The 25,379-nt window shown below is 34.5% G+C and overlaps 1 protein-coding gene and 1 non-coding gene across 2 annotated transcripts; both read left to right on the top strand.

Moving 5' to 3' along the window:
- On the top strand, positions 1-25,379 carry LOC138703192 (uncharacterized). Its single transcript, XM_069830879.1, has 6 exons — positions 1-248; positions 8,491-9,254; positions 12,977-13,170; positions 17,717-17,866; positions 18,550-18,671; positions 23,205-25,379. Exons 1-6 carry the CDS (start codon positions 90-92, stop codon positions 25,233-25,235), a joined length of 3,420 nt encoding a protein of 1,139 aa, XP_069686980.1. The 5' UTR covers positions 1-89; the 3' UTR covers positions 25,236-25,379.
- TRNAC-GCA (transfer RNA cysteine (anticodon GCA)) lies at positions 15,405-15,480 on the top strand. Its single transcript has one exon. It is a non-coding gene; the product is annotated as a tRNA-Cys (tRNA).

The following is a 25,379-nucleotide window of genomic DNA, read 5'->3' as shown; positions in this document are numbered from 1 at the left end:
GTGTGATGCCCTGTGATAATGTTTAAATGTGATTATGTTTGTACGAAAATGTTGAAAGTGTGAATGTTAAGTGAAGTATGTAAAAAATAATGGAACTAAAAGATGAAGAGAACTTCCAGAAGAAATGTAGACTTTGTGGTCGTCTTGGAGGACGTTTCTCTGACATATTTACACAAAAAATGTCCTCTGCAGAAACAAAACCAAACAGTAAACTTTCGCAGCTCATCTACAAATGCCTTCACCTACAAGTTAATATTTTATTTATATGTTAGTTTTATGGCTTATGAATTATATGAATGGCAAATAACTACAAATATGTCAAAGCCTTAGGCTGTCGTATGAGATATTAAATTATCCGTCACATCGGCTTCTAACCTCTCACATAAGCAAACTTCTATGTTAACTGCATTTATTGTTCCGTTGCGGGATTCTTCTTCACCAGTAACAAATTAATCCTGTATAAACATATAAGAAATTCAATAGTTTAAAACGCATAGGAAAACTGTTGGCTATGAGAAACTACACCGGTGTTGTAGGTTTAGGATGTAACCTGCCTATGCATAAGGTTGCCCAGGGTGACAAGGGTCTATTGCATATTTATTATTATTACTAGCCGTACCCGTGCGCTCCGCTGCACCTGTTAGAAATAAATATAAAGTAATTACATAATTAAAATAGGACGTTTGATCCAGGAACAACTTTTACAACAGCGCAAGATAATCTGCTTCGCTCATTACCCAATTTTTTTTTTGCATTGCATTTATTGCATATATATTTTATGTATTTTAACACGATTCAATTGAGCATAGTTAAAATTTGAATTATAAAATAATGGATTGCTAAGCTAACGTACTATTACTGCATACTAACACTCTCGTTATTCGTTAATTCTCTGAGATTAAAATGAGTGTACATAAATATTATTTTAAGAAATGCAGAAAACGAATGTACAAAATAGCCTATCAAATTTTCTGTGCATAAGAAGCTATTTTAATCTTACCTGTCCTCGATTTACTCAGACGTTACTGTAATAACATTATAGTATTATGTCCATCTAGAGAAACTACACTTTCCAATGGTGAAATAATAATAATAATAATTAATTATACAAATCAGTTAATTTAGCTTCTGATATTATTTCATACAAATGCAGAAACATTCTCTGTAGGCTATGTTTAATAGCTTTCGATTTTTGATGTCCAAGGCCCCTGTTTCGATTGTTGTTGTTCAAGGCCCCTTATAGACGAAGTCATTTGTTCTTAATTCATTGCACCATCTTAGATGGCGTTATTTTAATTTTAAAACTCATTTATCTCATTAAATATCAGTCCTATCAAAATTTTGTAAAGAACAAAACTTATCGGAAATCATTTTTAAAGAAACTTTTGTTATGTAACATTTTTCACAGAAATCAATAATAAGCGAGATATTTCGATTTATTTAATTCAGCCTCCTTATAACTCCCCTTTTAAATAAAGTATTTTGAATGCCATATAGCCTAAAATCTAAGTTACAAGGAACTTAATTTATATTCCAATTTTGATATAAATCGGTTCAGCCATTATCGCGTGAAAAGGTAACAAACATACAGACAGACATACAAACAAAAATTAAAAAAATGCGATTTTCGGTTTCAGGGTGGTTGATTATATATGTTAGGACCAATTATTTTTGGAAAATCGAAAATTACCAGAAAAATTTCGGCTATAGATGTATTATTAGTATAGATTACAAACTGCTTTCCAACGAAGGTAGACTCTTAAGACTCAGTATACTAACATTTGTGATTTACAAATATAAATACAGAGTAAAATAAGAAGAAGAAAAAGAAATTAATAGCCTATGTATACTAAGGCAATGTCTCAAAGCTCAAGTCTATACTACATGCTTATGACTAGTAACTAGCTGACGTGTAAACTACACACTAGAGAGGTTTGAACATGTATGCAGGAATCATGATCTTTTTCACGGACTATTTTTCTGAAAACCATGACATTATGGTATAGCACTAAATTAAGAAGGCATTGTCCTAATGCAGTTTCATTGCGAGTTATCAGCTGCTATTGTGTGGAAATTTTAATTCTGTGATTATAAACAATTTCCCTGTGAACAGTTCATGAAACTTGATTCTCAGGTTTATGAACTGAATGGTAGTTTTCTCAGACCCTAGAAAATAAACGTAAAAATGTAAAGGTTGTTCAAAAGATAGACCAATCTATGAAAATTACGTTTTGCTATCAACAATCGAAATATGTGGAACAGAAAAGGCTCTTAGGCTGAATATTACAATATTTAAAAAATGTAAAGCAGACACTAACAATATCAATGTTAATGTGTTATTCTACAGCGTACTCTCATTTTATTTCCAAAGCGCTTCAGATTTCATAACCCCAATTGCCAATGAGGCAAACATGTTTGTTTAGTCTACAAGTCAACAATGAAGCAAGCATTTTCGTTTTCTAGCTACCACAGACTTAATTGCTATGCACTGTGTAACTTTGGATCATAACTTCTGTTGTCACATCTGGCAGTTTAGTCAACAATCTATAGTCACTCGCTGTTATTTCCGGTGTGACTCCTCCTCTTTGCTTACGCCTTAGGAAGTGAAGACTATAAAGTCTAGGTAAGTAATATCGTTCGCCATTTTTGCTCTTCATTGCCGAGCTACCAGAAGAGGAATCTATTTGCCGCACTGTTAAACATTATCATGTCGTAGCTCCTATGATAATAAATCAAACGCACTGTAATTCAGCAAATAATTGAGCGACAAATAACGTCCTCGTGTGCTTTCTGCAAACGCCAACGAAAAAAACGAAAATGGCGGGCGATTATATTAAGAATTTATCGAGCCTTAACAAGAGTTAATGTCATCAGCAGCGAATGACAAGATGCACACTTTTAAATGTAGCCGACCTGCAATGTGATTGGCTGTCGGAAATAAGAGCGATGGGACTATAGTTCACTTCAGCTGAAAATATAGCTTTGAGACATGGCCTAAAATCTAATTGAAATATGTCTTGAAAAGTATAAATGATTATTTAAAATTTGACATGATTTTTTCATAACTATTGTGACAAGTCATCTATTAAAGATTTAGGCAAACTAAATTGTTTCCTAAATGTACCAGTATTAAAGAATTTTGGAATAAAACCATAGGCCCCCGATTAAAAGACCAATCACGTCTACGTGTAGATGGTATTTTTCTTTAAAGTTAATTCATAAATATCTTTCTTTTCTTGGTGAACTTCCTCAGCTGGTCAACGCTCTGTTCATATCTAATTGAAGGATCTGTTATGAAGCCATGTTTGGTGGTCTTTGAATACGCCAATATGTGTCTATATCTAGAAGAACCATTTGTCGCTATACAATTTACTTCCTCTTCCACCTCTCAGGATTTCTTCTTTAATGCTGTAGCAATTAAAGACCTCACTTCATGGTGTCGAGCATTATGCAGTAACAATCCATGATCACATTGGCCTTGGACTTGTGCAAGAGTTTTGTTTTCTGGGCATCCATATCTGCACCAGGATCCTTCCAAAGACCTACCAGGAACCGCCCTTACAGCTCCAATGTTTACATTCATCTTCAAAGAAGATACCCATTCCGAAGTTGATAACCCAGATTTATTGGTGACCCATTTATTGACTTCTGGAACTCACTATATAAAGCGACACCACAGTCTAGTGTATACAGTCACGAAGCTCAATACGTAGTAAATATGCATCCATAGATAGTTGCTGACCAATAGGATCACTACTATCACCTCATCACAGACAATGCGAAATAGTACCGGCACAGTCTATTGTTCCTAGTACCCTCAAAACTCAAGCTTCGTGACTGTATATACTAGACTGTGGCGATACCTTTACCTTTGCCAGGTAAATTGCTTCATAATTCGTATTCTCTATGACGTAGTTCTTCTCTGATATATGTCACAGCTCTCTTCCTAAAGTTCGGCGGAATTGTCCCTCATGTAATTTCTAATTGGTACCATAGCGGTAGTACCAGGCCAATTGATTGTCCATACGTGTGGAGTTGTTTCTATTTATTTTGATTTTTACTTTCTTTGTCAAAATAGAAGGAAACTGTCTAAATAGTAATATATAGTTTTTTTCTCTTTATTGGGAAACGTGACACAAAGATAGTTTCGCGAAGTTTTTACAATATTTATGTTAAACATTTTGTGTGCATCACAGAATATGACTGGAACTCTTGAAAATCAGTATTTATTCTTGTCCTGTTTTCCTAGTGAATTTTTCTTCACTCTCACAGCTTGAAGATGAAGTTATATTACGTTAAAAATGTTATTTTAGCACTTTTAAGAAAGTTTACCAAGAACAAAGGATTGGTAGAAAATGTGCTCATGATTCTAACTAGGCCTATTTTACAAATGACAAATTTTTATGCAACAATTCATTGGTAAAAGAAATGAAACTGTTAGTAATTACTAGTGCTTGTCACTTGTCGTGACAAATTTACAAATACAGATTTATGCAACGGAAATGACTGTTTTTTTTTCACTTATTTACTAACTAATTTTTCGCTAGTAAAATAGTAATTTTAGCTTTATGCAACAGGTCCCAGGTGTCCGGCTTTTGGAGATCATGCCCTAAGCTTTGTCCTCCAGGTATTTAAAAATATAACAAAATGTCCGGTATTTTAAAAATCTATGACTCATGAAAATTTAATTCTTCATAACACATGTTATTTCTTGTTCTGACGGAAAAAGTATTTTTTTTTATCTAGACCTATTTGGGTTGAGGTAGCTACTCCAAAAAAAAAAATGGCCTTTTTATTTCTGTTCATAATTTTTTCCCAAAACTAAATTTACCACATGTAATGCTCATGACCAGGACAGTATTAATTTAGTATTAACGTTTTCGTTTATATTGAGAGTTAATACCTATTAGACCTCTGCATTATTATTATTATTATTATTATTATTAATTAGTATTTATTATTATTATTATTATTATTATTATTACTATTGTTATTATTATTAATTTATTAATTGTGTTTATTATTGTCATTATTGAGTGTAATTAGTTACCACTGCCACCGGGTATATACCCATTTGCAGTGTGAATAAATAAATACATACATTCTCTTGAAAATGGCCAACTGAGCTTGCCGATCAATCCTCAGTGTTGTGAAGAAGGCAGCCAGGAAATGAGATGCTCAAACGTATGCAGTCGAGAATTTAAAACCTGCTGACTGAAAAATTTACTTGGTCACTTGAGATTATTGCACTACAATTACATCACCTTAATGCCTGATACCCAAAACAGCCTCCTAAGAAGCTTACTATTTGTTTTTATTTCAGATAGCACGAAAATTAAGTAGTGTTTGAACATTTAAACAAGGAAACATAATATTTTTAAATAACACAATTCTGTAAATGAAAAAATGCTTTATATTATCAATAACTTAATGTTATTCAGCATTCATCTTGTCGAACTCTATCAGTAATGAAAATGTTTATGTAGCTTGTTAAATATGTGATTGCATAAAAAGAACAAATTTTGTAATGCATCTCAAATTTCTTCCAAAGAAGATAATCTATTTCAGTCACAGTATTTAATAAAAATAAAGCAAATCTGTATGTTCACTTTGCTTAATATTTTTACAATAATGTATATTAATAGATGCTTAATCATAGACAATGATTAAAGTTGGAGCTACTTATGTAAGGTGAATGCAGATTCTATTACAGTATTCCACATTCAATGACCATATCACGAAATATCAAGGATGCAGAAAACAAAATTTGTGCTGAAGTTATTCCAATATTAAAAGAAGCAATGGAAAAATGGCCATTTGGTTTTCAAATTAATATTCATTCATTCATTTAGTGTTCTGCGCAAGAGCAGGTCTTTCACTACAAACCCAGCATTCGTCTTTGTCTCCTCATATGATCCATATATCTTAATGTCATCTATCATCTGATATCTTCTTCTGTCCCGAACTCTTCTCCTTTTCACCATTCCTTCCAGTGCATCCTTCAGTAGGCAGTTTCTTCTCAGCTAGTGACTCAACCAATTTCTTTTCCTCTTTCTGATCAGTTTCAGCATCATTCTTACTTCACCCACTCTTTACAACACAGCTTCATTTCTTATTCTGTCTGCCCACTTCACACATTCCATTCTTTTTCATGTCTACATTTCAAATGCTTCACGTCGTCGTAATGTCCATGTTTCTGCCCCATACAATTCCACACTCCATACAAAGCACCTCACTATTCTCTTCCTTAGTTCTTTTTCCAGAGACCCGCAAAAGATACTTTTTGTTCACTCTAGTCTAGAATTTCCTCCTTCATTTCTTTAATATATTTACTTTTGTCCTGTGCCATTACCAATATAACACTGTTACAAAATATTGTACGAGTAGGCCTAAGTTAACTGTTCCGTTGAACTAGTGGAGAAAGTCTATAACATATTTTTTTATATTTTTTTTAGTGCTAGGTACTTATACTTTATGTTTATATTCTTATAGACATATTTTGTTAAAATTTTATTTTATTTTATTGATTTGTTATTAATTTATTATTATTAAAATATTTTATTGTAATTTGTATTCAATCTGATAGCCTGTATACCTACTAGGATCACTAATCAGATGACAGGGCATCGGACAGTGTAACATTTCCATAATGCATACTGTAAACACATCAATCGAAGACAGTTTTCAGTCTGTGATACTCTTCGAGTGACTGGAACAACCAGTCAGCTGTGATGCTTCATCAGGTGTTTTGCTTTTTGCGGAGTCAGGACACGTGGCAGCCAGCCTTCTGTATATAATATGAAGTGAGTGACCGATCGCGCGTATATCATGTCTCTCTGTCGTCGTTCTCAATGAAATGGAGAGCTCTAATACCTATATTATAGGTCTTCAGTATTATCAGATGAACTGTAGACCTATGGAAGCAATAATAGACACAGAAGTAACACTTTAAGTTTACAAAACAATGTCGTTATATGAGAATACTATGGAATTACCCATTGTCCTCCAAAGATATATGAAAAAATGAAACGCAGAACATTTTATCTGACATTATAACGTGGCATGACACTTATTTTCAATACTTGATATAATGAGGTAAAAATTGTTAGTCTTCGTTTGCAGTAAAATTGATACAAAACTAGGCCTATAAAGAATTATTAATTGAATTAAACCTAGGCCTAGCTATTTAACTGTACAGACCTTATATTATCTTGATTGAATAAATTCAAGGGAAAAATTGTTTCAGGCCGGGTGTCGATCCCGCACCAATGCTCTACCAACTGAGCTACCCAGAAACTTCACCCGACACCATCTCAATTTTTCCCTTTTTATTCGCATAACTCGAGTGGGGTGACAAGATGCCAGAAACCCACATCGAGTGCACACAAACTCTGTGTGACTTGAAATTGTGGTTTCCTGTTAATATACCTTATAGTAACATATATTATATATTATGCAAATCTAGCTTTCAGGTAAAGCTCCCTGGGAAGCATACTTCAATAAGTCAAGGGAAAAAATTGTTCCAGGGCCGGGTATCGATCCCGGGACCTTTGGCTTAGCGCACCAACACTCTACCGAATGAGCTACCGAGAAACTTCACCCAACACCATTTCAATTTTTCACTTTTTATCCATATAACTCGAGTGGGCTGACAAGATGCCAGAAATCCACATCGAGTGCACACAAACTCTGTGTGACTTAAATTGTGGTTTTCTGTTAACGTACCCATATTAACGTATATATTATGCAAATCTAGCTTTTAGGTAATGAGGAGGCCGAGATGTAGATGGGAGGATAACATTAAAATGGATTTGAGGGAGGTGGGATATGATGATAGAGAGTGGATTATTCTTGCATAGGATAGGGACCGATGGTGGGCTTATGTGAGGGCGGCAATGATTAATTTATATATATATAAGATTATTATATATATATATATATATATATATATATATAATAATCTTATATTAATAAAAAATCGAATTACTAAAAAGTAATTTCCTGCAGGTTCCTTAAAAGTCATTTGTAAGTAAGTAAGCTTTCAGGTAAAGCTTCCTGTGAAGCGGAGTTGAATAAATTCCTACCGAGTGAGCTACCCAAGAACTTCACCCAACACCATCACAGTTATTTTATTATATTATCTTGATCGTATTTCTTTGATGACTCAATTTGTTTGAGCAAAGAATGTTGTTTGTCACCAGTAGTAAATATGTCTGTGTGTTAGAAACGTGATATTTAATAGGCGTAGATAGTGTACAGAATCTGTTTGGTAAATTTTCCTAAGGTACCTACTAGGAACATTGAAATAGTCTTCTATCCAGTGATTGGTATTCACATTCATTTGAATTCAAGCTCATTATATACAATCTTGTGTGTGTAATGTAGACCTTCGTAGCAGATGCAATGTAGAAGCTTTGAAACTACGTACCGGTAACTGATTTTAAGATATACTTTCAAGTAAAATTGAGCTTTAATCAACATTATTTTCAGGTTAAAGAAGATGACAGTTTGCCCAAGAAAATATGTGATGAATGCAACAAGAAACTTACAACATGGCAGGGCTTTTATAAAAAGTGTGAACAGACACAGAAGAGATTGCAGCAGTACTTGGAAAATTATCAGAAGTCCGGCACAGAACATAGAGACGCTTCAGTAGTTGATTACATTTCGGATAGTAGTAGAGTTTTACCTTCAATTACATCCGATAATGATAACCCTGCAGAGAAAGCTGCAGTGTCTGAAGAAACAAAAGACATTTCAGGTGGAAGCTTAATGAAACAAAACAGTGTAACTGTGATAGGTACAAGTGTAAGAGATAATAGTTATAAAAAGAAACAAACCAATAAAATAAAATATGCCACCAGCATTGAAGGGGCCATTGGGCGTGTAAAGAAAGGGAGAATAAAGAAACCAAAATCTAATAAGAGGAAAAATATCAGTAATGGATTTGTAGAAACAAACACTAAAGCTGAAAAAGTGATAAATGACGTAACTACAAAAGAAAATAAATGCCCTTTGAAACATGAAGAGCAAAATAGTAATGAAAGAGATGAAGTTACTGATGTTAAAAGAGTAAAGCCTTCAGAAAGTTCCATAAAGTCCCAAAAACCTGTGAAAATTCATCAGTGCCATATCTGTGAGAAGACTTTTCCTAGTCGTGGAAGGCTGAATACTCATGTGTCATCTCATCTCAATTTACAAGATTTCCAGTGTGACAAATGCAGCAAAAAATTCTGCTCCAAGTTTTCACTCAGGTAACAGCATTAACATTTCTTAGTGTCATTAAAAGCATGTAGTTTAGTCAAATCTGACTTTTTTGGAAATGAGATGTGTAAAAATTACTAGGCGACTGTGCTTGTGTGTGCTGATATTTCTCTTCTTTTCCTTCTTGGCTTATTTATCCAAATTATGGGTTATGGCATCTCTTCTGTGGTCTTCCCAGTGATCTCCATCCCTGACGGAATCCATTTTGTCAAACAATACGAACAATTCTACCACTCGACATTTTTGTTATGTGTTGATCCCATTTCATTTATTCTCTTATTATAACCCATTGTCAGGGCTTGTTATTAGGGATAAACACAGAAGTGTGACTGGGAGATGCACCAAGAAGTATAAGCTATGTATGCATATTTTGTCATAAATATGTGACTGATTTATGACAGTAAATTTGCTGCGGATTTTTACGAAAGTTGGCAGTTTTTGCGAATAATCATTATTTATGCGATAAAAACGTAGAAAGGACTTTTTAAAAAGATACAGTCACCCTATGTTGGTTTTGAAGATGTTAGTTGAAAAAGAATAGGGATAAATGATTTGGGAATTCAATTTATTATTCTCTTTATAATTTTTAAAATTTTATTTGCTGTATATTTGCAATCTGTTTTTTAAGAATGTTCAGTAAATATGATGAAATCTAAGTAACATGCAGTAAAGCGCTAAATCATAACTGTTTTACTTTTGTAAGTGAAATATTAAGTCTAAAAAATATGATCACGATGAAGTTGTAATGAGTTACTGTTATCCTCTAAGTTGATGGTTAAAGGGTTTTGATGATTGTTTACTTGCTGTTGATGATGTTTGTTTGGAGGAAATTGCTAGGGAGGGGAAAACATGGAGCGAAGTGAAGAAGTTGGCTACAAATAGGGTCCGATGGAGGCACTTTGTGAATGCCCTATGCTCCTAATGCTCAGGAGTTTGATTTGATTGTTGATAATGTTTAATATAAGCTTAAGTGAAGATTTTTTTTTCTTTCATGTTGGGAATTTGTAAGTCTCGATGTAAAATAAACCATTGTGCATTAGCTAACAAATGGATTTTGATTAAAATTTTCTAAGAATATCAATGTTAGAGTTGCTGGCAGAGCCCCACAGCTGTATTCAGTATGTTCAGATTGATATGTTGACTGACTTACCATATGTACTAGAATTTTATTTTGCTGAGTGGAGGATGCTTGTCTCTTTAATTGCCTGCAGGACCATTCATGACTGGGTTTTTATAAAACTGAGTGAGTTAAGTAACAATAAGACTGATTTACAAAGGGAATAATAATAATAATAATAATAATAATAATAATAATAATAATAAATGTATATTATTATTATTATTATTATTATTATTATTATTATTATTATTATTATTAAATCCAGACATTTGTAATGGGCAGGGGATGTAGCATGTATGGGTGAATCCAGAAATGCATATAGTGTGTTAATTGGGAGACCTAAGGGAATAAGACCTTTGGGAGGCTGAGGATTGCTTTTGTTAAATTTTTCATATAGAATTGGTAAAATAAGTTAAGTAGTTTTAAGTAGTTATTTTGTGAGTCAGCAATTAATACAGCATTATCTGTGTATTATATGAGATTAACATTTTTAAATTAACTTGTTCCAGTATGAAATTCTTAATGCAAACTTGTCCACACCTGTGGAGTAACGGTCAGCGCGTCTGGCCATGAAACCGGGTGGCCCAGGTTTGATTCCCGGTTGGGGCAAGTTACCTGGTTGAGGTTTTTTCTGGGGTTTTCCCTCAATCCAATATAGCAAATGCTGGGTAACTTTCGGCGCTGGACCCTGGACTCATTTCACCGGCATTATCACCTTCATCTCATTCAGATGCTAAATAACCTGAGCTGTTGATAAAGCATCGTAAAATAACCTACTAAAGAAATAATGCAAACTTTGCTTCTTATAAATAATTTTCTTTGGAAATAACAAATTTACGACATTCGTTCAGAAAGTAAACTCTATTTGCTTTTAAGAAATAGAAAAAATAAGTATAAGCTATTATCTTTACAACAGTATACAATAACTTACATTATTTTTTGGCATAGTTTGCATGGAGTTTATGAATGCCCACATTGTAGAAAAAATCTGCTGTCTGCATTTAGACTGACTTTAACTACTGCAGTTTGAATGTATCTGGCATCAAGAAACTTAGTTAGTTGCAACAAAAGATCTTGAATGATAAGAGAGGTCAACCAGCTTATCTCTTATCAAGGATATAGGTTCTTCCACATTAATAAGTGACACAGTATTTTATCATTACCTTTATGCTTTACACCCTCCCTGTACATTGCAACAAGCCAACAGTGAATATCAGAAGGATGTATATTGTCATCATTTAAAGGTCAGATGACAGACTATACTTCACTGTCAGTGAGATTTATTTTGTTACTCATTTTTAAAAGCATTTATACCCAAGCCTTTGTAACTATGCATCTGACAGCTTTGCATAATATTGGTAGTGAAGATACGATGTTGCCACAATGACCACTTACACAAGAGCTGACAAGTCCTTCATACCAATTCTGTCGCCATATTACTCTGAACGATGTCTTTTTTGCGACATTTCACAGCAGGACTACAAATTATTTATAACACTTACACACAAATTATTCAAGTGTAATACATTGTAACACAGTTCCTAGCAGACAGTCAACACAGCAATGCTTCACACAGCAGCAGAAGCAGTTGATAGAAAATGATACTTTCTGATTGGTTCAGGAGGCTACCATGCAGTTTTCTTAAATTTTTTCACGAGAAGGGTTGCCAATGCAAACAACTTTTAAATGCATTGTTACAACGGCTTGGTTATAAAATAGTCAAAACAAAAACTAGACTGCTGGAACTGCTCAGAGTGATAGCACAATCTAGTATATACAGTCACAAAGCTCATACATAGTAAATATGCATCCATAGATAGTTGCTGACCACTAGGATCGCTACTATCACCTCATTACAGACAGTGCAAAATAGTACCGGCACAGTCTATTGTTCCTAGTACCCTCAAAACTCAAGTTTTGTGACTGTATATACTAGACTGTGGTGATAGCTTGGAGTTGAGCGACTTATTGTCTTTTGACACAGAATCATGTGACTACATGCGTGACTGCATATACGAATGGTTCTTACTTTCTGAAAAACCGTTGTAATACAAGTAAAAAAAAATTCTGAATACTAACAGATTTCAGAATTACCGAACATTTTGGAATGTAAATCGTAATACTAAAACACTTTCATCTTTCTGCAGAACAGATAATTACATTTAGACACATCCCAGTGTCCTAGTGGAACATGATAATAAATATTTGATGATACAAAACCATCTTTAGAGGCAGTAATCAAGTGTTGGTCTTGAAGTGCAGTTCATACTGTTGAACTTAGTATTCATACTGTTACGAGAAACGTAATTTTGGTGTTGAGTTATTAGTGCATACTTATAGACATATTTTAAATTTTGATGCTCATAATTACATTCATATTTAGTAGGTTTTTAAGACTCTGGTTATTAATAACCATATATATGTATCAAGAAGTAGTATTTTTGCATTTTGTTGGTAAAATACAAGAACCGAATTGTAAAAACTCAAATGAAATAGAAGTAACCATTACTATGATGTTTTTTACATGTTATGGTTCTAACACATTTGTAGTACTGCACTTGGTTCTGTTATGGAGTTTAATGTAATTTACAGGAGTCACCTAGAAACTCATTCAGAAAGTCGAAATTACTGCTGTCACCATTGTGGAAGATTGTTCCATACAGCATCAGGACTATGTAATCATGTTAAACTACACAGTGAAGAGACAAAACGGTTCCCATGTCCCCTGTGTGGCAAACTATTTCGACAAGCTGGTCATCTGGAGCAGCATCAGCGTATTCATACAGGTTTGTCATAGTTATACAAAAAAATGCTGTGATAAATATTGATGTTTTTACAAAAGTAACTCATTTTCAGCATGTCATACTGAAAGCCCCCCTTATATCTATACTCCTTTCCATGTGTCCAACTTTCTGTCTTACCTCACTGAGTAATGTTTTTTTCTTCTAAACTGTTAAGCTGATTTTGATCATAATAGTTTCAATTCAAGGCCGGGAACAACTGGATAATACCCACGGCAGAGCGATGTCGATAGTCGACGTTACTCGCTGGTCACCAGTCACCAGGCCGTACCGAGCCATGCCAAACAAAACACAATCGAAATGGTGGTAGTAAAATTCGCGACTATATTCTTAAATAATTCACTGCATTTCAAGTGCAAGACTTCTGGCTTCTGTTGCATTCAAACAATTATAAAATACGATAATTTGGTCCAGGGAGCATCCGTTTTTGATGCAAAGATAATTTTTTTGGCTTGTTTCTTAAATAAAATTACGAAATAGCATTCCTGTACTTAACATTTAATAAAAAAAAAAGAAATATAGCAAAACTATTTTGTCTCGAGACTCTCATCTAAGTCAAGTAATCTACTTCAATATATTTACGCAAATATACCTTGTAGCTAACAGTGGTGCTATCTCTCAGTAATGTTCTGAACGAAGGAGGCAGAAAGAGAAAAGAAACAAATTTCTTCCTCCAACGATGCCACACACCAACGTCGTGTTGTTATGTTGGTGAGATTGTGTATTTACTTAAATTTGGTGTTAAACGTAACGGCACGGTTCAAAGATACCATGGGAATTCTCCAGTTTAGCACAAGGCCGAATGGCTAGAGCATCGTCTTTCCTCACCGGTAACGTATTCGAATCTCAGCACGTCCAAATGAAATTTATGCTGGACAGAGATGGTGTTTGATGGTAGGTTTTTGCAGAATACTCCCGTTTCCCCTACTAGCATTCTACCATTGCTCCATTAGTCATCATTATAATGTGATGTTACATATTACGTCTTCTGTGGTGCACCAAGGACAACGCCTTCATTGTGGTTGAAATATCTACAAGCCTTGACTCATTGCCCACCATATGGGAATGCTTGGGTGAATGATGCAAGTCAAGTTGTCTGCCATTAGTTAAAAAATAATCGTTTCAAATCATTTTAGTCAGAATTTATATTCGTAAAATAAAGAGTTCTTTGCATGAAACTTTTATTCAGGAACAGTACGGGGTGACTTAAAGTTAGCTACAACGATTTTCATCATCATCATCATCATCTTTAAAACATGTATTAGTTCAAGTGGTCTGTTATGGTCTTACCTCCTCACCAGATGACCAGTAGATCTTGAGATACATATTGCAAGATTTGTTATTCTTTTAACATGTCTCCCAATTTTGCCTTTGATTGTTTACGGTACATATTGTAAAACTGGTTGTTTTTAAGTTTTTTTAGGATTTCTTCATTCCGTTTATGATCCAGTTTTGTTACTCCTGTATGCCTCATAAATTTCGTTTCTGCATGAGGAGTCTGGTGTTCTAATTGTCCATGGATCTCATCCATTAGATAGAACTTGTCAAACAAGAGTTTTATACATTTTACGTTGATTCGTGTTCCTTAATCTCTAAGTTATAACTTTATTCCTTAATGAAATATGATCAGACACGTCATCAGATTTCCACATTGTGTTTGTACAAAATAAATATTTTTGTTAGGAAAAGGAACCATCTATCTTATTTTTATACTAAAGAATTGCTATCATATGTCTGTCCTTTTATTGCTTTTGAACTACTGATGGTTTCATAACTGAACTTTTTTGGTGTTTAAGGTTTTTATAAATTTAATTATTTTATTGAGAAAGTCGTTCATTTAATGCATAGCCTGTTCTTAATGTTCGAGTTTATGGTCCGTAATTGCTTAAAATATTGGCATTGCACAATCAATCAATCTTCTTAATGTATCCAGCTGTTTGCTGACAACATAAAGTCCACCATAGTCCACTTTAGTCTTTTCAGTTCTTGTTTTTCATGAGAAATGAGGGGTATTTTGATCGGTGTTTATTATAGATACCTGTTGCTAGTAACCAAAGTTGGGGTGTAGTCAATATATACTGCAAGCCTGTGTCTTCTGCAACTGGTACTGATGATTTTAATTTACTTCTTTTGTAATTTATCGATGGAAGTATAGAAGAATGCGCATTGCGCCATGTTATATTTGAACCATATTTATAAGAACTTTTTCTCAAAAAGACTTCAGCATAGCTCAGTTGGAAAGAGCGCTCAGCACGCAAAGCTGAGAGGTCCCGGGTTCGATTCCCGGTGCTGGAACGAATTTTTCTCGATGTAATGGTGATAATACACATTGACTACTTCATAGTAGTCGTGATAATATTCAGTGAATGTGGCGAGACCTTATATAATGAATATGTGATGTTTCAGAAATAAGATCTGTAAGTTCCAATATGACTTCGGGATTGTAGGCATTTAGATTACTTGAATCGGAGATTGCAGAAACTGCACATGTTCTGAAAACTAAATTTTTCAGTAGGCACAAAAAACGGTATTACTGGTGGTAGATCACATCAATGGTTATAGTACTGGCTTCTTCAGACAGAAGCCTATTGGATGTGTGGTTTTATACCAAATTTATTGGAATCTAATGAATTGTAATTGAATTATATATTATATATTAGCCTAACATGTGCTGTTCTTGCAAGAAATCAAAATTGTAGTACAATAATTTCAGTTCAACTAAAGTTTGTCAAATTAGGGATCAAATATATGTATAGGCCTATTGTGTACTTAATGCATAAGTTCAGAGCATAAATAAACTTACTTTTCCATCATATTATCAACAATAGGTCACTGAAGAATATTGTAAAATTCTTGATATTCGTGTGGTATGTAACACATTAGTTTGCGTATATCGTCAAGCTTCTCTCTCTGAATTGGCACGATGTTGTCTGGATACGCCAATGAAGAAGATAATATGATGTTCTCCTTCGTACTTAGTTTGAAGGTGTCCTTGACTAAATTATCGATAAATTCACACACAACAACAATACCAAGTTCGTTTGCTTCATAACAAAAATATGTGAAAATGGTGGACTGAAAGACTTTCATCTTGACACACCACGTCCCAAGGATTCAATAGACAGACAAGATTTTTTAAGGATGTGAAACACCATCGTTTAAAGTCTAAGATATCACTTGAGTCCGTAACTTTACTGTAAAATGTCTCTGTTTACTGGAATTCACAATAAGCTCAACATGTTGCATTAGTGAATAAAGTCGATCTTGCCTCCGCAAACTTCGCTTCACTAGTCCAAAATGTGTATCATTCGGAAGCTAAGAATGCCCTCTTTGGGGGAAGTACTGAATGATAATTTGAAACTGATCAGTGGTCACCATCCCTAAAAAAAAATCGCAATGTTGTGTGGTTTCTGTTTTATCTGAGGCAACTGTCTGAATGTGGCATTACCTGTGGCGAAAGACTAAAGCCCAACGAAACAGCACATATCTTTAACATGAGTTGTTTCTGCATGCTTCCAGGATTTCACAGGTCTCCAAATGTGAGACAACTATACTGACATAGGTGGTTTCTGCATGGTATGATAGCCCTATAACAGCAGTTCATGAAACTCGAATAAGCTCATTTCGACACAAATAGTGATGTGCTGTTTCTGTAATCCCTAATTCACTTGTATCCTCACTTTAATTTTACTTAGGCTATATGTGTTAAGTGATTGTCAGACACTTAGTGGTATGTTAATAGGATTGCTGCTTGTTCCAGATTCAGTAGGATTATCTCAGAAATAATTGACTCTTCCTGTGTCCCATTATAGTTATCCCAGTTTGCTATAGTGTCTCTATAGAATATGTTTTATACAGCAGAGACAATTAACTATGAAACACCATCCTCTCTATTATAATATAAAGGTGTTATTTTGTACTTTCGAGAAATAAATTCAACAACAATATGCTATGTTCATGTGTCATGCTCATGACAAAGACTTTGCCACAGTACTATTAATATATCGAAATGCCGGTTCAAAATAGAAACAACTCAAAATGCAAAGTATTGAGATAACTGCATTTTAAAGTTTCATGTTGCTGTGAAAAATCAAAGATCATTAAAATGACTCCAAATTCTTATATACCATATTATGTTCCAATTAGAATGATGTTAATTGGATTTTTCACTGCAGTATGAAACTTTAAAATGCAATTATCTCAAAACTTCGCATTTTGAGTTGTTTCCCTTTTGAACTGACCCATTGATATGTTGTTTCAATAATAGTAAAATACATAGCCTGAGCTCTGCATGGAGTTAATGCTGCCACGTTAATTTATAGCTGTGCCTATTGTACAACAACAGTAGTGTATACTGACTGGAGTTATGACTACCTCCTGCATGTAACATAAGATGCTTGCATGCATAGAATTACACACTTACAGTAATATTTCATTCATTGTACAATGAGGTTCAAGAGAGATGACAACTCTAGGTATTAAATATTTGATTGCATTATAGAAAATTTTGGTTTGTAATCTACTTCTGCAGGAGAGAGACCTCATCAATGCACAGAATGTTTGCAAAGATTCACAACACGGTGTCAACTGAGTCGGCATGTGGAAGGTGTGCATCGTTGTGTCAAGAAACATAAATGTCTCACCTGCGGCAAAGAGTTCCTATACAGCACTAACTATAAAGGTTTGTACATAAATCTGAATGTTTAACTCACAGATAGTGGCTGTCATATCAATTCGATGTCATTTATTTATTTGGGAATTCTTTTGGTGAAAATACATTGAAAATAAAAGAGCATGAACATTAACTTTCTCTCCCATATCAGGCGATACATCTCACTTGATGATATGTGAACAAACACACACAGGCAGGCAGGCGACGGCTTTTCCAGAGTCATATCCAGGGTGGATCTGTGTACTTAGACTTGCTTTAGCCAATTGTGCACTCTGTATATGTCCCAAGTCCGACAGATGGGTTGGGTAACATTCATAAACCCGATGCTGACAGGTGGGTCATCCTGTCAGCCTTGACAGTAAACGGTTAGTCTGATAAGCTCCAGGGTTCAGAGCCTCAAGCCTTTCCTATATCAGCATCGTAAGTCTGTATTTCCCCTAAGATTTCACTCTAACGTTTTTAAATATTGCAGATGATAGATGAAATGAGGGGAAGGTGGGGAGTGTTAGTGGAATGATAGAAGGAAACAGGAGTACCCTGATCAAAACCATCTGCATTGTCTGTTTTGTCCACAACAAATTCCATCACTACCTGGCCAGGATCGCAGCCACACCACCTGCATGGAAGATCAACGTGCTAGCTCTTGGGCCATAGATGTGGCTATGAATGCCCATTTCTCTTCTTTATTACAGCACATTTACGAAGACATGCTGGTCAGCGTGATAATAAGTGTGGCGAATGTGGCAAGACATTCGTGACTAGTAATGCCCTTTTCCGACATCGTCGGTTCCACACAGGCGACAAACCTTTTCAGGTAAGCCACTTACGTCTTGTATTTTATAAAAATAGCCTGCTGCTTATTTTACTTCTATTCTTCTACTACTACTACTACTACTACTACTACTACTACTACTACTACTACTACTACTACTACTACTACTACTATTACTACTGCTACTTCACTATTGCTACTACTGTTATTTTACTACTGCTCCTGTTGCTGCTGCTGCTGCTACTACTACTACTACTACTACTACTACTACTACTACTACTACAAGGACTACTTTACTATTGCTACTACTGTTATTTTACTATTGTTACTACTACTACAACTATTGCTACTGCTGCACTATTGTCTCTGCACCTACTACTACTACTACTACTACTACTACTACTACTACTACTACTACAAGAACTACTTTACTATTGCTACTTGCTACTACTGTTATTTTACTATTGTTACTATTACTACTATTTTACTATTGCTCCTGCTACTGCTACTACTACTGTTATTTTACTATTGTTACTATTACTACGACTACTGCTACTGCTGCACTATTGTCTCTGCTCCTACTACTACTACTACTACTACTACTACTATTACTACTACTACTACTACTACTACTACTACTACTACTACTACTACTACAAGAACTACTTTACTTTTGCTACTACTGTTATTTTACAATTGTTGTTACTACTACTACTACTGCTGCTGCTGCTGCTTTACTATTGTTTCTGCTTCTACTACTACTATACTACAAGAACTACTTTACTATTGCTACTACTGTTATTTTACTATTGCTCCTACTACTACCACTATTACCATTACTACTACTACTACTACTACTACTACTACTACCACCACCACCACCGCTACTACTACTACTACTACTACTACTACTACTACTACTACTATTACTACTACTACCACTATTACCATTATTACTATTACTACTACCACTACCACCACCACTACTACTACTACTACTACTACTACTACTACTACTACTACTACTACAAGAACTACTTTACTGTTGCTACTACTGTTATTTTACTATTGCTCCTGCTACTACTGCTGTTGCTGGTGTGGCCGCCACAGTCTAGAGAAGGAGTATTGGCAGATTGTCTGTTATACATCTTTGCATCATTCTGGCGTTAGGCAAATCACAACTGTTTTGAAGTGGGCACATTCTTATTAAGTGTTGGTGGTTGCATCACCTACACACTCATTCCCAATATGAATAGAGAGTGGAACTTTTCTTTGGTTATCGAGTCCCTTGGACCTAGGTGGGAGGATTCAAGTAAGTCCACCTACCTTTCTCACTTTCGCCACTGTGGCACATATTGTTACACTGTGACAGGAATTTCTCATATATCCTCCTGTGTATTGTGTGATGCAAATGAAGAGATGAACATGGAACACATCAAAAGATGGGACAGCATTGCTACAAGATGATGACATTTTACAGAAATATTGGAGTCCAAGAAGGCTTCATTGTCAAGTGCCTAGACATTGGACCAATAACAAGAACAACATTTTTGCATGCATTACTCTCACCAAAGTACTATGAAGATAGCAGTAAATAAGTGCTATGAACGTAACTGTAAGCAATAATAAATTACACCACGTCCTGAATTCGGTTGTTTAAAGGGATTCCCTGTACCTAAGAATCATCTTCTGGTTGTTTGCAGTGCTCTGTATATATTCAAATAGGATAATATTTTTCAGTATGTTGTTTTAGTTACAATCTTACAAAGACACTTTTGAGAACAGCAAATGTTGGAATGTGTGATAAAATTGCAGAAAGGAGAAGTGTGTCATCTGCCTGTAGCCTTTCTCTGAACTATACTATTGCTGGTATTTCCTCTTACTATCGGTACTACTGCTCTGTTCATCAGCCGTCATCTCACAGTGTATTGCCATGGCAGATTTAATAATAACAGTGGGATTTCAAAGTATTTTTTATGACAATAATCGGCAAAATTTTTCTAAGAAAGGTCGTTTACTTGCAGAAAGTGGTCATGTATTAAATTTACAAGAAAAACATTTCGCTGGAATTTGCAAGAGTGTAATAACTGCAAATGTAATAAGACAGACATCAGTTAGCCTGAAACCTTATCATGTCACATAGAGGTAACGTAGTTATTTATGTATTATTACTATTTATGATTGATGTTAATTTATACATTAAATGATGCTGACTTAAAAAGACGACCTCATATTATCGTAGGTTAATGCTGCTAGAGAAGCGACTAATAGTTCCTGTGAATGTCCTGCTGGATCGTCAGGAAAGTGTAAACACATTTCCACTTTTGTTTATGCAGTTAACTCCGAACACATCACTTCGCGAACTGATCAGCCCTGCGAAAGGTCTCGACCCCATATCTCAAATGCGGGGAAAGAGAAATATAGCAAGGGGAAGAGATTAGAAGAACTTTTTCCCAAAAAAAAAGCAGAGGTTTGAAGTTGAAGCAATTGAAATTCCTGCACTGAAAACCCCATGTATACTGACAAAAATTTTAAACGAAGAGAAAAAATCAGAATCACTTAAAGTTGTCAATGAACTGCTGGGACATTTAATAACAGATATCACAGCTATTGTTGAGAATAATGCATGTAAAAGGCTAATCACAACATTATTAATGAAACAAGAAACTAGGCCTATAATAATTAATGAATGTAGTAGCAACATTTCTGCATTAGAAAATGATTTTTATGATAATCATGTCCTAATTGATAAGACCAGAGCAACTGAAATTTGTGTAAAAACCTTGCATCAATCAAAATCAGACTTATGGTTTACAGAAAGAAAAATAAGGATTTCTGTGAGTAGGGCACATTCAATTAAAACTAGAAAAAAAGTTCATGAGAAGCTGGTAAATACCCTCATGAACTCAAAATTGCTTCATGGTAGGGGTCTTAGGAATGTAACTTTTGGAAGTAAATTAGAAAAAACTGCACTTGACAAATACACAAATTCATATGACAGAACTTAAATACTTAAATCCCAAATACTTAATTTAAACTCACTCTTTCCGATTTACTGCTATTATCCACCATCTTTTCAAATCCATTTCATGGGGTCGTGATGGAAAACTATAAAACTTCACATTTTGCTCTGTATTACAATATCTATTATTACAGCTAAAAACACAGCATATAATTTTGCTGGACCACTTTGACATTTTTAAAATGGCAATCTAAAGGCAACACTTTATGAAAGATTAAATAAATGCGTATAAAATCACTCCTATTCGAATCTTCCAGCAGTCGGCTGTCAACACAGATCACACACAGCTGTTGAAGACAAGCCTACAAGTAGTTCTCATAGTGTCCGCCTGTAGCAGCACATTGCCATACTCACGGAGCCTATAATGCAATGTATCAATAAAATAAAGTTATAATTCGACTGGACTGTGACTATGATTAAGACTTTATGGTACTATTAAGATGTTTTTTTTTTTTTTTTCGTTTGTCTTGTTCCATATTCTAGCTGTGAAACAATGTACAAATACCATGGAATGTAAATAAATACAATATAATACAATTGTTTCTAGTTGCGAAAGAGACATTAATAATAATTCTTAGATATTACAATGTCTGATAATTAACCTTGAAGATTAAAATAAAGAAGGAATTCAGGGGTTTGATTAATGGTTAAAGAGGTGTAAATAATGGTTAATGAAATATAAATAATCTATTGTGTGATTATATAATTTATTTATTTATGTCTATAACAGGGCAAAGCCCCAATTACAATAGACTTTACAGATATTTGTTAAAAAAACATAGAATTGCATATAACATGAAAAAAGAGATAAAACAGATACAAATGCAAGATACAAGTGTAATTGAGGACCGTTTTTGCAAAACTTGCTAACTGCAAAGTTTTCAAAATTAAGATTTTGGTGGATTCGTTAACATAAAGCAGGCCTCTACACGATGTTAAAATTATCTTAGTAAAATTGAATTATTCTGTTCATTGTAGTGTGTCAAATTTTGATGGTTGCACCTATAACCTACTTGTCCCCCTTCAGCTTTTAGTGTCTCCTGTATAATTTAGTTTTTTCAGTTAGCAAGTTTTGCAAAAACGGTCCTCAATTACAATTAAAAATGAAAAAAAAAAATAGATACTATTTAAATAAAAGACACAGATATAGATATAAATGAAAAATACCAAATAAAAATAAATTAAAAAGAGTTAAGTATAGATATCATAGCCAAAAATGTAAAATGTAGCTATAATTGACCAATTACAGAGTAAATATAACACTATGTTAATAAATTCAATATGAGACTTACAGTATTATATAGTAGGCCTAATAGGCTTAATTTATTTATTTAAGAAATTCACTGTGACAGAACATGTGTTCCAATTACCCTTGGAGCCTATATTCTGTGGCATTTTACTGAAAGTTTAAATCCTATATAAACTTCTTATATTATGAACATTTCAAATTTCCTCTTTTTCACAAAAATTTTTATAAATACTCAAATGTTTAACTTCTTTCGTTAATGAGTGCACTTCATAAAAATGTCTAGCATTTCAATGTTCATTTTCAGTGTGGCATCTGTGGAAAGAAATTTGCTGACTGCAGCAATCGAAAACGTCATATGTTACGCCATTTGCAGCCGCCAATTATTCCAAAGGGAAGAAAGAGTGGGCCCCAGCCTAAATTAATTCGTATAGTGAATCCAAAAAATGTATCTTCTAGTCAACAGTCCAGTGAACAGGGAACTAATGGTACAGTACAATCATCTGTGAATTTAAATGACACTAAAATATATAGTCAGCTAATACAGGTACCTCCTCAAACCACAAGCTTACCTGCAAGCAGTGGGCAACCAGAAGGAATCTGTAATCTTAATTCCGGTCAAACTATCCAAATTTCTGGCGAAGTTGTTCAGCTCTGTGCTAACAGTGGTATAGATCTTAACAGTCTTTCAAATATCTACACAAGCCAATTACCACAGCAGCTGAGCATAAGTTCTGGAAGTGCTCAACTTACACCGTTTGGTGAAAGTTCAAATGTATATGTGAGCTTGTCACAAGACACCACACAACTCATTCAGCTTTCAGGTCAGGCTACTAACCTCTTGATTCAACCTCTTACTACGTTGGTGCAGGGCATTGATAAGCAGAAACAAAATCAAGAGCAATACATTGATCAGGTGGATTGTTCTCTTAATAAAAACGTAAATAAATTTACTCATAAGAGTACTAAACAGAAGCCAGTCACAGAAGAAAATGGTTCAACTTCATGTATGACAGATGCAGTTCACACTGAAGAATGTGTGAAACAGGATGAGAGCATTGCTGTTAAAAATGGCCAGTCTAAAAATTATTATAGGAAAGACAGCAACAAGGACGTGGAAATAGAAAAACCGAAAACTTACGCAAACTTGCGTACATTTCTTGAATCTTCTGAGGTAGTAGAAACACTGTCGGGTGGCCATAATGATGATGCTAATGAAGATAATGGTGTGGTGAATGTTGAATATGTAACATTAATGGCAGATGACGGAAACGAAATGAGTGTCACCTCTGGAATTCAAGAGATTATTGTGCTTCCGCATGAAACCAGAATTTCAGACTATGATTTATTAAAGAATACAAAAAAGTATAGAGTAAATGAGCAGAATATGATAATACAAGAAAATGAAGACATTATTCCTAGAAGAAACAGATCTTCAGATGAACAGATGAGCAGTGTTAACAATGAGCCTGCGAACTCTTTAACAGACTCCTTGCTTCAGTCTCAGAACAGAAAATGTGAAACTAGACTGACTGTTGCACATGATAAAAATCTGCCTGCAAAGAAATTACCTGCTTCTAACTCCGATAATATGATAGAAGTATTTCTGTCTAGCACAGAAGGTAATAAACTATCAAATGTTAGCTGTGAATCTGGAAGTAATAAAGTGCCTAATGAAGGTATGGATTCTACTAATCTAATACAAGTTCTGCTAGAATCTGATAGTGGTAGCACTGTGGAGCAACGAGAAGACACTGACCTTGCAAACAAGTCTCGACAAACTTTTCTCATATCATCAGATAATTTCAGTGATGAAGATGCAATCATTCGAATGCTAAACAGTCAGGGGACTATAATGCTCGCAACACGAACTGATTCTACAGACTTCGATCTGACAGCGTCTCCTATTGGTGAAGTGTCACGTCTAATGGAATCTAACGGGAAAGAAGTAGTTGGAAGTCAAACTTCCGCAACTTCCAGTTCTTTTACTACTGTAGACACTGCAATGACAGTGGATAAGAGAGTTGAAAGTAATGCAAATGTCAGCTTGATATCATCTTCAGATTATGAGCATGAAATCTCTCTTACAACAGCAATTACATTAGATAATTCAGATGTGAGTTCAATGGTAAGGAAATGCATGTCAGTGGACGAAGAACTTACTACTGAGAGAATGGAATCTGGAGAAATAGAAAGAAATGGCCAGAATGTAATTTCATCTGGTAGTATGGATGATATCGAAATGTTTCAGCTATGTACTGAAGATTTGACGAAACTTACTACCATGCCACAGCTTTATCACGTTTATCACACTGGTAAGTCAGTAGAGAATGTTTAACCCCCTTCCACTTGTAAACACTGAGGGGACCAACTTATTAGAATCAATGGTTGAATAAAAATGTATTCTTTATGATGGAATGCAGAAGTGTAGCAAGAATTTGAATATAGTATGTCTGATGCAGTGAATCTAGTCATAAGTAGG

This window comes from Periplaneta americana, chromosome 7 (genome assembly GCF_040183065.1).
Source record: "Periplaneta americana isolate PAMFEO1 chromosome 7, P.americana_PAMFEO1_priV1, whole genome shotgun sequence".
Classification (NCBI taxonomy): Eukaryota; Metazoa; Arthropoda; class Insecta; order Blattodea; family Blattidae; genus Periplaneta; species Periplaneta americana.
This window is presented reverse-complemented; position numbering and strand designations above follow the sequence as displayed.

What these genes read in the sequence shown, in the direction of transcription:
- LOC138703192 (XM_069830879.1), top strand. Translation starts at nt 90, where the DNA reads ATGGAACTAAAAGATGAAGAGAACTTCCAGAAGAAATGTAGACTTTGT. An exon ending in TGCTCCAAGTTTTCACTCAG is followed by an intron (nt 9,255 to 12,976) that starts GTAACAGCATTA and finishes TGTAATTTACAG; the next exon opens with GAGTCACCTAGAAACTCATT. An exon ending in ATACAGCACTAACTATAAAG is followed by an intron (nt 17,867 to 18,549) that starts GTTTGTACATAA and finishes TCTTTATTACAG; the next exon opens with CACATTTACGAAGACATGCT.